The 12,322-nt window shown below is 36.9% G+C and overlaps 1 protein-coding gene across 2 annotated transcripts; it reads right to left on the reverse strand.

Moving 5' to 3' along the window:
* Window positions 1-8,828: 8,828 nt before the first annotated feature.
* On the reverse strand, window positions 8,829-9,653 carry LOC126766189 (uncharacterized). Of its 2 annotated transcripts, XM_050484083.1 has the most exons (3): window positions 9,600-9,653; window positions 9,256-9,539; window positions 8,829-9,193 (listed from the first exon to the last, which is right to left on the reverse strand). In XM_050484083.1, exons 1-3 carry the CDS (start codon window positions 9,649-9,651, stop codon window positions 8,969-8,971), a joined length of 561 nt encoding a protein of 186 aa, XP_050340040.1. In that variant the 5' UTR covers window positions 9,652-9,653; the 3' UTR covers window positions 8,829-8,968. The 2 variants fall into 2 exon arrangements, with proteins under 2 accessions (XP_050340040.1, XP_050340041.1); XM_050484084.1 differs by having other exon boundaries at window positions 9,020-9,539.
* Between the last annotated feature and the right edge of the window lie 2,669 nt (window positions 9,654-12,322).

Genomic DNA, 12,322 nt, shown 5'->3' on the forward strand with positions numbered 1-12,322 from the left:
GTATAGGCCTTCTCTCCAGGGACAACATTGCAAGTTAACTCTCGAAGAGAAGTTCAAAGTTACCAACCAACATCAAAGCTGAATTGAACGATTTCACTCTCCACTTTCTGCTGAGGAACAGTACGATCAAGTGGTACACTCTCGGCTCGAAAACGTTGGAGGGCATCGGTGCAGGGAGCGCAGGACCACGCACTAAGCTGTCCATACCTATGCGAAGTTTCCCGAGCATTTTTCAGGTTGAAGTCTTAGCCATAAGTCGGCGCATAGAGATAAATCTCTAACGCAACCAGCGCAATGAGCGTATAACCAAACTTAGCGATAGTCAAGATCAAATCGCTACTGTTGCAGGAGTGTCGAGAACGGCTGAATAGCCTAGCGGAACGTAACTATGTGCACCTCATCTGGGTGCCTGGTCAGGTATAGCCGGAAATGAACCATAAAACAATTGTTCTGCAAGGAAGAAGCAGTAGGCAGGAAAGGCATTGGCAACAACTTCATGGCATGCGACATGCTAAGTTGTTAATAGGGGGTACAATCTAAGCAGGTTAAAATATGCAATTAATCTCCATAGGGATAAACTCAAACTACTAGTCCCATTTTACACCGGCCACTGCATGCTGAATAAGCATTTACACAACATGGGCATATCTTCTTACTTAAACTGCCCGTTCTGCAGACGCAGGATTTAAGCCCTTGAATCCATGTTTCCGAATAAGGATCACATTGCTTCACTAGCACCCAGCAAAATATTGGACTTTATCAATATGTTGGGGCTATGTGAGTCTTTGTGATTTAGGGGAGGGCATAATAGACCTAAGGTCGCGGTGAAATCCTGATATGATAATCTAATCTAATTTAATCTAATACTCAATTATAGCTCAAAAAATTTTGGAAAGAATTTTTTTAACTTATATATAAAAATGAAATGCCACAGCACGGAAAGACGTGAAAATTTACACGGGTATTCCTTTAGTTCTGGAAATGGTTCTAACACCTGGTCATTCCAACGGAGTGTAGGTCTTCCTCTTCCTCTGCTTCCCCCGGTGGGTACTGCGTCGAATACTTTCAGAGCTGGAGTGTTTTCGTCCATCCGGACAACATGACCTAGCCAGCATAGCCGCTGTCTTTTAATTCGCTGAACTATGTCAATGTCGTCATATATCTCATACAGCTCATCGTTCCATGGAATGCGATATTCGCCGTGGCCAACGCGCAAAGCAGAACTTTTCTCTCGAAAACTCCCAACGTCGACTCATCCGTTGCTATCATCGTCCAAGCCTTTGCACCATATAGCAGGACAGGAATTATGATTGACTTATAGAGTTTGTTTTTTGTTCTTCGAGCGAGGAATTTGCTTCTCAATTGCCTACTCAGTTCGAAGTAGCACCTATTGGCAAGAGCAATCCTGCGTTGAATTTCCAGGCTGACATTGTTGGTGGTATTTACGTTGGTTCCAAGATAGACGAAATTATCTACAACTTCAAAGTTATGGCTGTCAACAGTGACGTGAGAGCCAAGTCGCGAGTGCGACGACTGTTTGTTTGATGACAGGAGATATTTCGTTTTGCCCTCGTTCACTGCCAGACCCACTTTCTGGGCTTCCTTGTCCAGCCTGGAGAAAGCAGAACTAATGGCGCGGGTGTTGAGGCCGATGATATCAATATAGTCGGCATACGCCAGCAGCTGTACACTCTTATAGAAGATGGTACCTTCTCTATGTAGTTCTGCTGCTCGAACTATTTTCTCGCCTTGTCTGAAATCTCGTTTGGTATCGAACGGCTCGGAGAGATCCTTCCCGATCCTGACGGAGCTTTTCGAGTTCCTCAACGTCAGTTTACACAGCCGTATTAGTTTTGCGGGGATACCAAATTGAGACATCGCGGCATGAACGCAGCTCTTTTTCGTGCTGTCAAAAGCAGCTTTGAAATCGACGAAAAGGTGGTGTGTGTCGATTCTCCTTTCACGGGTCTTTTCCAAGATTTGGCGCATGGTGAATATCTGGTCAGTTGTTGATTTGCAAGGTCTAAAGCCACACTGATAAGGTCCAATCAGCTTGTTGACGGTAGGCTTTAATTTGGCACACAATACGCTCGATAGAACCTTATATGCGATGTTGCGGAGGCTTATCCCACGGTCTTGAAACCTTCTGTAAGCCGCCGCATTTTTTCGTAGAATTTTCTAGCATTACCCCTGTCGGCCAGCTTATCAAGCTCTTCGTACTCACGCATTTCGGCCGCCTTCTTTTTCTGTCTGCAAATGCGTCTCGCTTCCTTCATCAACTCTCGGTATCTATCCCATCCCGCACGTGTTGTGGTCGATCGTAACGTTGCCTGACGACACTACTCGTCGTACCAGCTGTTCTTTTGCACTTTCTGAAAACCAATGGTTTCGGTTGCAGCTGTACGTAAGGAGTTTGAGATGCCGTCCCACAGTTCCCTTATACCGAGTTGTTGACTAGTGCTCTCAGAGAGCAGGAGTGCAAGCCGAGTAGAAAATCGTTCGGCTGTCTGTTGTGATTGCAGCTTCTCGACGTCGAACCTTCCTTGTGTTTGTTGACGTGCGTTTTTTGCTGCACAGAGGCGGGCTCGAATCTTGGCTGCAACAAGATAGTGGTCTGAGTCGGTGTTAGGACCTGGACACTGGAGACGTGTCTTCCATCTATCACAACATGATCGATCTGGTTCGTAGTTTTTCGATCCGGAGACAGCCAGGTAGCTTGATGAATCTTCTTATGCTGGAATCTAGTCCCACAGATAACCATATTTCGGGCCCCTGCGAAGTCAATCAGCCTCAACCCATTTGGGGATGTTTCGTCGTGGAGGCTGAATTTACCGACCGTAGTGGTAAATATGCCTTCTTTCCCCACCCTGGCGTTAAAGTCGCCAAGCACGATTTTGGCATTGTGGCGGGGGCAGCTCTCATAAGCGCGCTCCAAGCGCTCATAGAAGGCATCTTTGGTCACATCGTCTTTCTCTTCCGTCGGGGCGTGGGCGCAAATCAGCCATATGTTGAAGAACCTCGCTTTGATGCGGATTGTGGCCAGACGTTCATTCACCGGAGTGAATAATAGTACTCGGCGACGGAGTCTCTCTCCCACCACGAATCCAACACCAAACTTGCACTCCTTTATATGACCGCTGTAGTAAATGCCACAAGGACCTACTCGTTTCTGTCCTTGTCCCGTCCATCGCATTTCTTGGACGGCGGTGATGTCAGCCTTTATTTTCGTGAGGACATCAACTAGCTGGGCAGTGGCACCTTCCCAATTAAGGGACCGGACATTCCAGGTGCATGCCCTCAATTCGTAGTCCTTATTTCGTTTGCCATGGTCGTCATCAAAAGGGTGGTTTCTCATCCTATGCTGGTTGCTACTTTTTATTGGGGGTGTTTTTGTGCGTGGGGGGTCCCAAACCCAGCGCACAATGCTATGTAGGGGATGTTTTGCCTTCTCACTTTAGCTCGCCTTCAAACGGATGTTCTTAGGCTACCCAGAGGATACTTGGTCAAAGACCGGAAGTCGTGAGTCATATGTAAAAGAATCGTTTCTGGCCACTCCCAAGTGAATGGCGATCAGAGAACTTTCTATTGAACTTCTACACATGATTCCATCCTCCCATAATTGTAAAAAGTCTAACCATTTCAACGATGAGTGTGCTAAGTGATTTTGAAATTAATAAATTTAAACAAAATAAAAGTGAAATGTGAACCTATTTTGGGGAAGCTTTAGTATACTACCCCACGATTTCAGGTTTGAAAATGGTTTGGTTGGATTGAGGAGATGCTCCGGGTTAAGAATATAATTTTCGAGATATTTGCGCTTTAAGCTAAAAACCAACAATTTTTGAAGTACGTATTTTTGCGATTTAAAAATAATTTTACACTTATATTTTGCACTATTACATCTACTAACACTTTTCTAATTCGTTTGTATACATTTATTTTATATTCAATAGTGCAAAAATAGTTTTAATTCAAGTTATAACTTACTGTTCAATTCAATTTATTTAACAATTACTAAAGGGTTGCACTCTGTCAAATAATCAGTGTTACCTAATCGACATCTTTTTTAAATGAACTAAAAGAAATAAAAAAAAGATTATACACAAAAAAAAGATTTCTTCAGTTGTCTATCGCAATAAATTATTTTATTATCCGCTATTGGGGTGCGCGCTTCAAAAAAATAACCCTGGCCGGTCCAACAACGGGCTGTGTCAAAATTTTTTTCGCCTTTTTGTTCCTTCGGGCGCGGTTCGAAAAAATAACCCTGGCCGTTCAAACTTCATGATTTTTCAAGAAAAGGAATAATGGTATATTTTTTTGGGGCATAATACTATTTTATTAATCATTTTTATTCGTATGTGCAGATATAGCAACACTTATTAATTGTCAACACGGAACACTTTTTGTTTTTGTGCGTGTAATGAAATTTGTGTAGAAAATAAAATGCTTATTTTAAGCAAAGATCAATTCATTAATTGAAATAAATAATGGGTTGTCTTGCGGTATTTTTATTGAATTTGTTTTTTTTTTTGTTTATTGAAACTGAAATTAATTTTTGATGACTCATGCCCAGCTATTGACCGATGCTACGGCTGCTACTATGCCGGTCTCTTTCTATCAATTCAGCGATTTTATCGCAATTTTCGACGACAGGCCTTCCGGAGCGTGGCGCATCTTCGACCACCTCTACACCAGAACGAAAACGTTGAAACCATCGTTGTGCGGTGGAAATGGAAACTGTATCGGGTCCATAAACTGCACAAATTTTATTGGCGGCTTGAGATGCATTTTTGCCTTTATCGTAGTAGTACTGTAAAATATGCCGTATTTTCTCTTTATTTTGCTCCTGCTTATGTTTGCGACGCTATAACTCAAACACGTGTTAGCGCGTGAAATGAGCTTTCCAAAAAGGTACAGCATGACCCGATGCGACGAATAAAACTAGAACTACGCACTTTCAGCGCCAACTAGCGAAAATACCGCAACACTTTTTTGACAACCTATTATGTATGCATGCCCATGATTACACTCACAACGAATGTAAAGAATTTCGTTTCGCTGTATGTATGTATGCTTTTGCGTATTGCCCTCAGCAATTCAATATTCACATGTAAACATCATTATGATATGAGTATAATTTTGTATGAATGCAAATTAACTTCCCTGGCGTGGGAGGTATTAAAAAAATTGCTTTCCGTTCCGCTATGCGCGGTAGAAATAAAACACAACGTGGTGGTTTGAGTGCGATAATACTTGCCACAGTATATACAGTAGATAACCTTTTCGTGGTAGCTTTCTGAGGGGTGAATAGCGGCCATCTTGGATTTTTAGAGGTAGCAACGCAGTGCTGTATATACTGAGGCAGTAAATACTTAACAAATTTATTCTATTAAATAACAAAAACTATAAATATTGTTGCTTAATATAAAAGGAAATTATTTATTAATGACATATATTTACTAATATTTGATTTAAACGCCATAGTGTGTCATGTTTCGCCCATAAAAATATCATTTACTGATAGTCAGATATTCTTTATGTAGTGAGTTCTTATTAATAAAAAGCAGCCCTGTTCTTAGATTTCTCGGTGGTGAGTTTTCTTCTGAATGTATTTGTTTTCAATTGACAGACAGAAAACATAAAACGGTTTGTATTCGTAAGTTTTTGAAATATTATTACCAATAATTTTAATTTGGAAAGAAGATATTTAGGTATTTGAAGCTGAATTTTAATACATCGTTCTAACTGTCACCCGTATACCATTTTTGATAATTTATTTTTGAATATTTAAGTTTTACATTTTCCACACCATCCCAGAGGTTTGCAATAAAGCGCGTTACAGACTTTTTTTAGGTGTTCGGTTCTCCGGTAGGCCCTTTCACCTTTTCAACTTAAAATAAAAATATTTAATAATTTACATAAAAATTTAATAAAAATATTGCACAAAATAATTTAATAATTAATAAAGATTTCTAAGCTCTCGCAAAATTGCATCCACAATCCTACAATTCTATTAAATATATTAAAATACAGAAGCTAGCTTTTAGAAGGGGAGGTAGTTACCTATGTGAAATGCTCAAAAATTTGATGTGCCGAAAATGAGGGCTGGCTGCCGCCTATTAAAAATTTTTAAAGAAAAATATGTTCTAATTCTTATAAAAAGTATTTTAAAACGTCGGGTTGTGAATTTTCGTAGCAGTAAAAAGGCTCTACAATTTTTAATATAAACTTTATTATTAACACTAATATGTATTCTTATTAAAAACTTCGACATATCTTTCATTTCAAACTCAATTTCCAATTGATGTTTTCCTATAACAGCTAACGAGTTGTCAATTTGTATATGTCAAACGACAAATTACCACCCAGGATTGTATCCTTCTGCCTGCAAAAATTTGGAAATACTTGAAGCGTGTTTAAAAATTGCACAAAAAAAAAACAACTGATTTAACATTAAACAGCAACTAATATCCCAATAAAATTGAACAGATATGCAAAGTAATTCAATATAATCACTTAAATAACGTAAACACTTGCATTATTTAATATCTTTTAAAGTCTCGGTCATCAAAATTTAAAATTTATATGTAGTTTAAATGCTAACACAAGACCCTGATTACCATGAAAGTAGCAAAAAAGTGTAACACAACACCCTAAGATTTTCTAGAGGTGAGTATATGTATGTAAACAAAGGAAAGGTTTATTACTGTATATACTGAGATACTTGCTACGCTCTGATTTCAGGCTGATCACTCAATGCGCTCGCCGATTACACACACTGATCTTTATTAGTAAAATCACTTATATTTACTTATAGTATGTTTACATATAACGAGATTATTTCCATTAACGAGATTAACTCGATAATCCGTAATTAAGAAAAAAGATTTACCATACAAAATTCCTCTCTAGTCAATTCGAGATTCAAAATTAATCTCAGATTACACAACTAGATTAGATTTTATCGATAATTTTTGCGAATAAGAGGAGAAATGTCAAATGACAAAGTAAACAAAAATGGCCGACAGCGAGAGAAAGAGGTTAGTAAACCTATTTTTAATAAAATTATTATTTAAAATATATGTAAATTTGTTGATTTCTCAGGAAAAAGAGATCAAGGTGGAACAAAGAGGAAGTGGAACTTCTTTTATGCTCGTAGGAGGAAAAATTGCCACAGATTCGTGGTGTAAAACGTAATTCTCACGTTTTTAAGGATATGTCTGTAGATATGGCGACAAAGGGGCATGTATATTCCGTGAATGAAATTCGTGTGAAAACAAATAATTTGACAAACAAATACAGATAAGTTTATTTAATATGCATATGCATTTATTCATATAAAAGTTTTCAAAAAATTTTACAGAGATGAGAGGAAATCTATTGGTCCCTCTGGCGGCAGCCCTTCGACATGGGAATTCTACCCTAAAATAAATAGTATCCTTGGGAGCTATAAAAGCTTCAATTTGGAAACATTGGTGGAGGAGAGCACAGGTTAGTAAAACAAAACAGAAATTTAAAAAACTTATATTTATTTTTATAAACTAATTTATTACAGTTCACGAAGTTGTAGACTGTGCATCACCCCTTAACAGCTCTTCCATTACGCTGGATTCCTAGGAAGAATTGCCGTTTGTAGACGAGGAACCTGCAAGGAAAAGAAAAAAACATACTTCAAATAATATTCAAAATGAATTTTTGGAGGAATTCCGGGATTCAAATACAAAAATTAAGGCGGAAATTGAAGCAATTAAAGAGGATGGCAGGGAGGCCCTTCAAATTGAAAGAGAAAGAAATGCCATCCTCGAAAAGTTCCTAGAAGCATTTAAACAAAGCATATACATATAGAATTACGTTTTACACCACGAAGCATATATCTAGTCCAGGGGAAGATTTTTTTATTTTATATATATATATGCATATATGTATATGTATATGAATTTTTTTTATTTCATATTGTTATGTATGTATATAAATTTTAAGTTTTTATTAATTATTTTGATTTTCTTATGAATTATTTTCTTTGTTAATGAATTAATATTTTTATATTGTGATATATTAATACTAGAGGACCCGACCACGCTTCACTGTGGCTGATACATAGAAAGTACTACTATATGATTTATATTAGTTGGATTGCAACTATTAGTTAATGAGATATAGCATTTTTGTAAAGCAACTTGTGTTAGTTTACAAAAAAATTGAGCATAAAACATTTTGTGTGTTAACAAAGCATTGCTTTTTGGAGGAAAATACTACTGAATTTGGGCTCAGGGAAATTCACCGTTGAAACGATATTTGATAAGCTGGAAATAGGCGAAGTAAAGAGGCGAAAGCTCTGTGCAAAGTTAGTGCCTCGCAGATTCATAATCCAACAAAAACAATGAATTACTGATTCGGAGAAGTGTTTGAGGGCTCTTTAATCGTAATAAAACCGAATTTTTGCGTCGGTTTTGAAACATCCCAGCCAGCATTTACTATCAATTTTTAATGGAAAATTACTCATTTTCAATTGAAAAATTGATAGAAAACAGTCAATTTCTAATTGACTGTTCCCTCGGAAGAAAATGGTCGAACAAAATTGAATGATTTTGATTGAGTCATTTTCAGGGTCAATTTCCAGTCATTTTATTATAAATTTCGATTGTTTTTTCCACTCATTTCTAGTCAATTTTCAGTCAATATTTAGTCAATTTACAGTCATTTTATTATAAATTTCGATTGTTCTTTCCAATCAGTTTTCAGTCATCTTATTAATAAATATTCATTTTTTGGTTTATTTTTAAATTCAAATTTATTTATATTTTAAATTAATTCATTAACATGTTTTTCCTTACAGCTCAATACAATCATTTATTTTCAGACAAAGGTAGACGGCGTTTTTTTACTCTTTCGTTTGCATAAACGAAATGTTTTTGTAGCGTTGATCTAACGGCTTTTTCGTCCACTTGAAACATTTCATGGCAAAAATCTAAAGAAAGAGGAAATAAATGTAGTTATTGTTAAAAGAATTAATACAATATAAAATAATATTACTTTTTATTATTGTTGTAACTAAACATTTTTCCGCGCTTGGCTTATCTGCCGTGCCCCTCCACGAAAAATACATTGCCAACTCGTCTGAAAAAATACGCCTGATTGCTGCTCTTAGAAAAGGGGTTGACGCTTCACCCCCAGTCTTCTTAATATATAGTTTCTATAAATAATTCTTTGTTATACATTTGTAACTGGTAAAAGCAACATAAGCATTATACATACAAATTTCTCCAACAACTCTGGCTTTTGTAAAAGCTGTGCTTCGAAATCGTCAAGATCCTTCATATGGTAAAATGGTAGTTGGTCGAATTCTGGGCTTTGACTTTCAGAGGGTTTTCCCCTATTTTCCAATTTGACCGCAATAACTTCCTCTGTCAGCTTCAACAAATTTATTCTGTTTTCTTCCTTTAGCTCCTTCACTTCTGTCTTTAAAGCCCGCACTTCCATCGTCAACTCCGCTATTAAATTTTTAAGAGACTGTTGGTCTGTGCTGTCTAGATTTTGATCTGAAAAACATAAAGTTAAATAAAAATGAAGAAAATTTAAAGTGTTTTATTTAGACTTACATATTATTTGGCTGCTGTTAGGTTCATATCCATAATTATTAATAGAGCTCATGATGTCAATCAGTTAATTAGTGGTGTGAAATAAAATCCACTTCCAGAAGATTCATTCAAACATATAATCTTGGAAGTTATTTTTTCTTTTGTAAATTCTATTCCCCTATCGTACTGAATGCCAGCTACATAATACAAGTCAAATTTACATGAACTTATAGGTATGCAAAAGTAAGGTGTTAAATTTTTCAAGACAAGACCGGTGAAAAGTGTAACATTATTGGAATTAATGATTTTTATAGTTTGGATAACTGTATTCACAACCAGGCAGAAATTATTTGGTTGCTCCAAAGAAAAGAAGTACCCATTTACCTGAACATTTCATATTTGCCCGTTAACTACTTTATCAAATACGACACTTTGATTTTCATCGAGTCTTTTTAAGTGAAAACTACTTTCTACGTGCCTTTTGTAAATTTGAGAAGCAACTTGTTCCCCTTTCCTTACCTTCCGCTTCACTTTTTGGAGGTGATTCTCAAATTTGAAAGCGCTAATTCCATCTAAGGACCCATACCTTTTGGCATCATCATGTAAATGCAACAATGAATGAAAGTTGCATGTAATAAATGAGATATCATACATAGACGGAATGTCACTTACAAAAGATTTTAGTAAATTTTCTGCACATAGATTGTTTTGTTTTGATTCGTCTTTATGAAGTAAAATTCTTAAAGCTAAAGAAAATTTTAAAAAGTGCTCATATCTTTCTAGTGATAATATATTTTTTAACAAATAAGGTCCGGTATACAATGCAAACTGTCGCAATTCTGTAGCCTTCCATCTATCAAGCTCTTTTAAACTACGTGGTTTCCTATTAAATTCCTTTGGTATATTTTTTTTATTGAAAACTAATTCTGTTGAAAGTACTTCTGCTTTATACAAAGGCAAGGAGTAATGTTCACCTCTTTTCTTAACCCATGCGTTCAAAAGCGTTCTCATAACCCCCAAGCAAGCTACATGCATATAATCCAAACAACATTGATGAATAATGTCTATATTTAAATTTTCTAATGTTGATTTGGACGACTGCTTATGATGCTCTGGTTGCAAGTGCATTCGGAACGATTCATTTGTTCTCGCAACTAAGTTTTGAGTTTCGGGGAAACGAGGCGATGTTTTAATATTTCACCTTTTTGTGTGCAACGTACACATGAATAGTACCCAGTGTGGCCTTTAATACCTAACACAAAAGACTTAGCGGGCGCATCCATTACAAAACATCGGACCGCCACGTTAAAAAATGTTATATATAGCTCCATATGTAGAAACAATATAAGGAGGTGTAAGTGTATGAAAAGTGCAGGCACAATTCCGATTTCTTTGGCGCCGCGATTTGAAGGTACCGTTGGAAAGAGGAAATCCTCCTGATTAAAAAATATTATTATAAAATATTATTGTCATAGGTACCGCTTAGTTTACGAGATATTCGACCTAAAAGTTCAAAAATTCCCAGAATTCGAACATTTCAACATTTCACATTTTTCACTTCAAATTAATTAAATTAAACTATAAACTTTTAAATAAATCCACATTTTACACTTTTAACAGTTTTTTAACCGAAGAAATCTTTATTTTAAAAATTACATTTTACACTCGTAGTGGACATTAGGGTGGGTCGATTCCGGACTTTTTTCGATTCGGGATTTCTAATAGTGCGGAAAAGTTGCCTTAGTACTTCCTGATTCCAATGCAACTTTTTGTTTTGAGATCGGATTGCATCTTCAACCCCAACTCCGGCCTTGATATTTCGGAAATTCGCCTAAAATCGTGAAATTGCAAAAGTTATTTGTCACATCATTTGCTACCGAAATGGTATACGTGATTATGATCGGCGCGCCACAGCGCAAGGTGAAAATTGTTGCAGCTCTCAGCTAACCTGTATTGGTCACCCAGAACCCACCGCGTGGAGGTGGCTGCTCTTCGGGTTCCTCCCAAGCCCAATGCAACCAACCAACCATTCGTCAGGATTGTTTTAGTCTGAATCTGTGTCAAATTTATTGATAAAATCAGATTTTGTACTAAACTTTGGCACTTGTTGCCTAGATTTCAGTGTAGAGCGTATAAAACGATCCCGAGATTGGGAGCCAATAACTTTAGAAGATGCCTCTGTCACCAGTTTGACGGTTCTCTCGACTGCCATGGTGTGAGAGGGGAATTCACTAAATTTCCATACCTCTTCAGTGTCTCCCGACAGCCCTTTTATGAGTTCTTCGTTAGAAACTGAACAAAGAACTGGTGGAACAGTCAAGGAAATAATTTTCCAGTTAATCATATCGTAATAATTATTAGCTTTGAAATTCAGCTTTGGCAATTTATTACATCTAACCCTTCTATTTACAGTGTCAGACTCTGCTTCTCTGGCTGCCAGAAGACGGTCAAGGGCCAACTTTCTGACTTCTATCCGTTTGTCAGTCATCATACTAAGGAGAATGTTTTCTGGAAGAGCAAAGAAAGTATTCTGTTGAATGGATGAATCGACAACCTTGCGCAGTTTAGCAGGTAAGTATCTCAACCTTTGAATTGCAGCATAGAGATGGCGAGCCATCTTTGATTGAACTGTTGAATCTTATTGAGAACCACAAAGGTGAGTAAACTGTAAGTATGTACTTGACCAAAATCTTTATTTCCTTTGTTGGTTTGTCAGTAGAAATGTATAATCTCAGAATTCTATT

This window comes from Bactrocera neohumeralis, unplaced genomic scaffold, assembly GCF_024586455.1.
Source record: "Bactrocera neohumeralis isolate Rockhampton unplaced genomic scaffold, APGP_CSIRO_Bneo_wtdbg2-racon-allhic-juicebox.fasta_v2 cluster11, whole genome shotgun sequence".
Lineage (NCBI taxonomy): Eukaryota > Metazoa > Arthropoda > Insecta > Diptera > Tephritidae > Bactrocera > Bactrocera neohumeralis.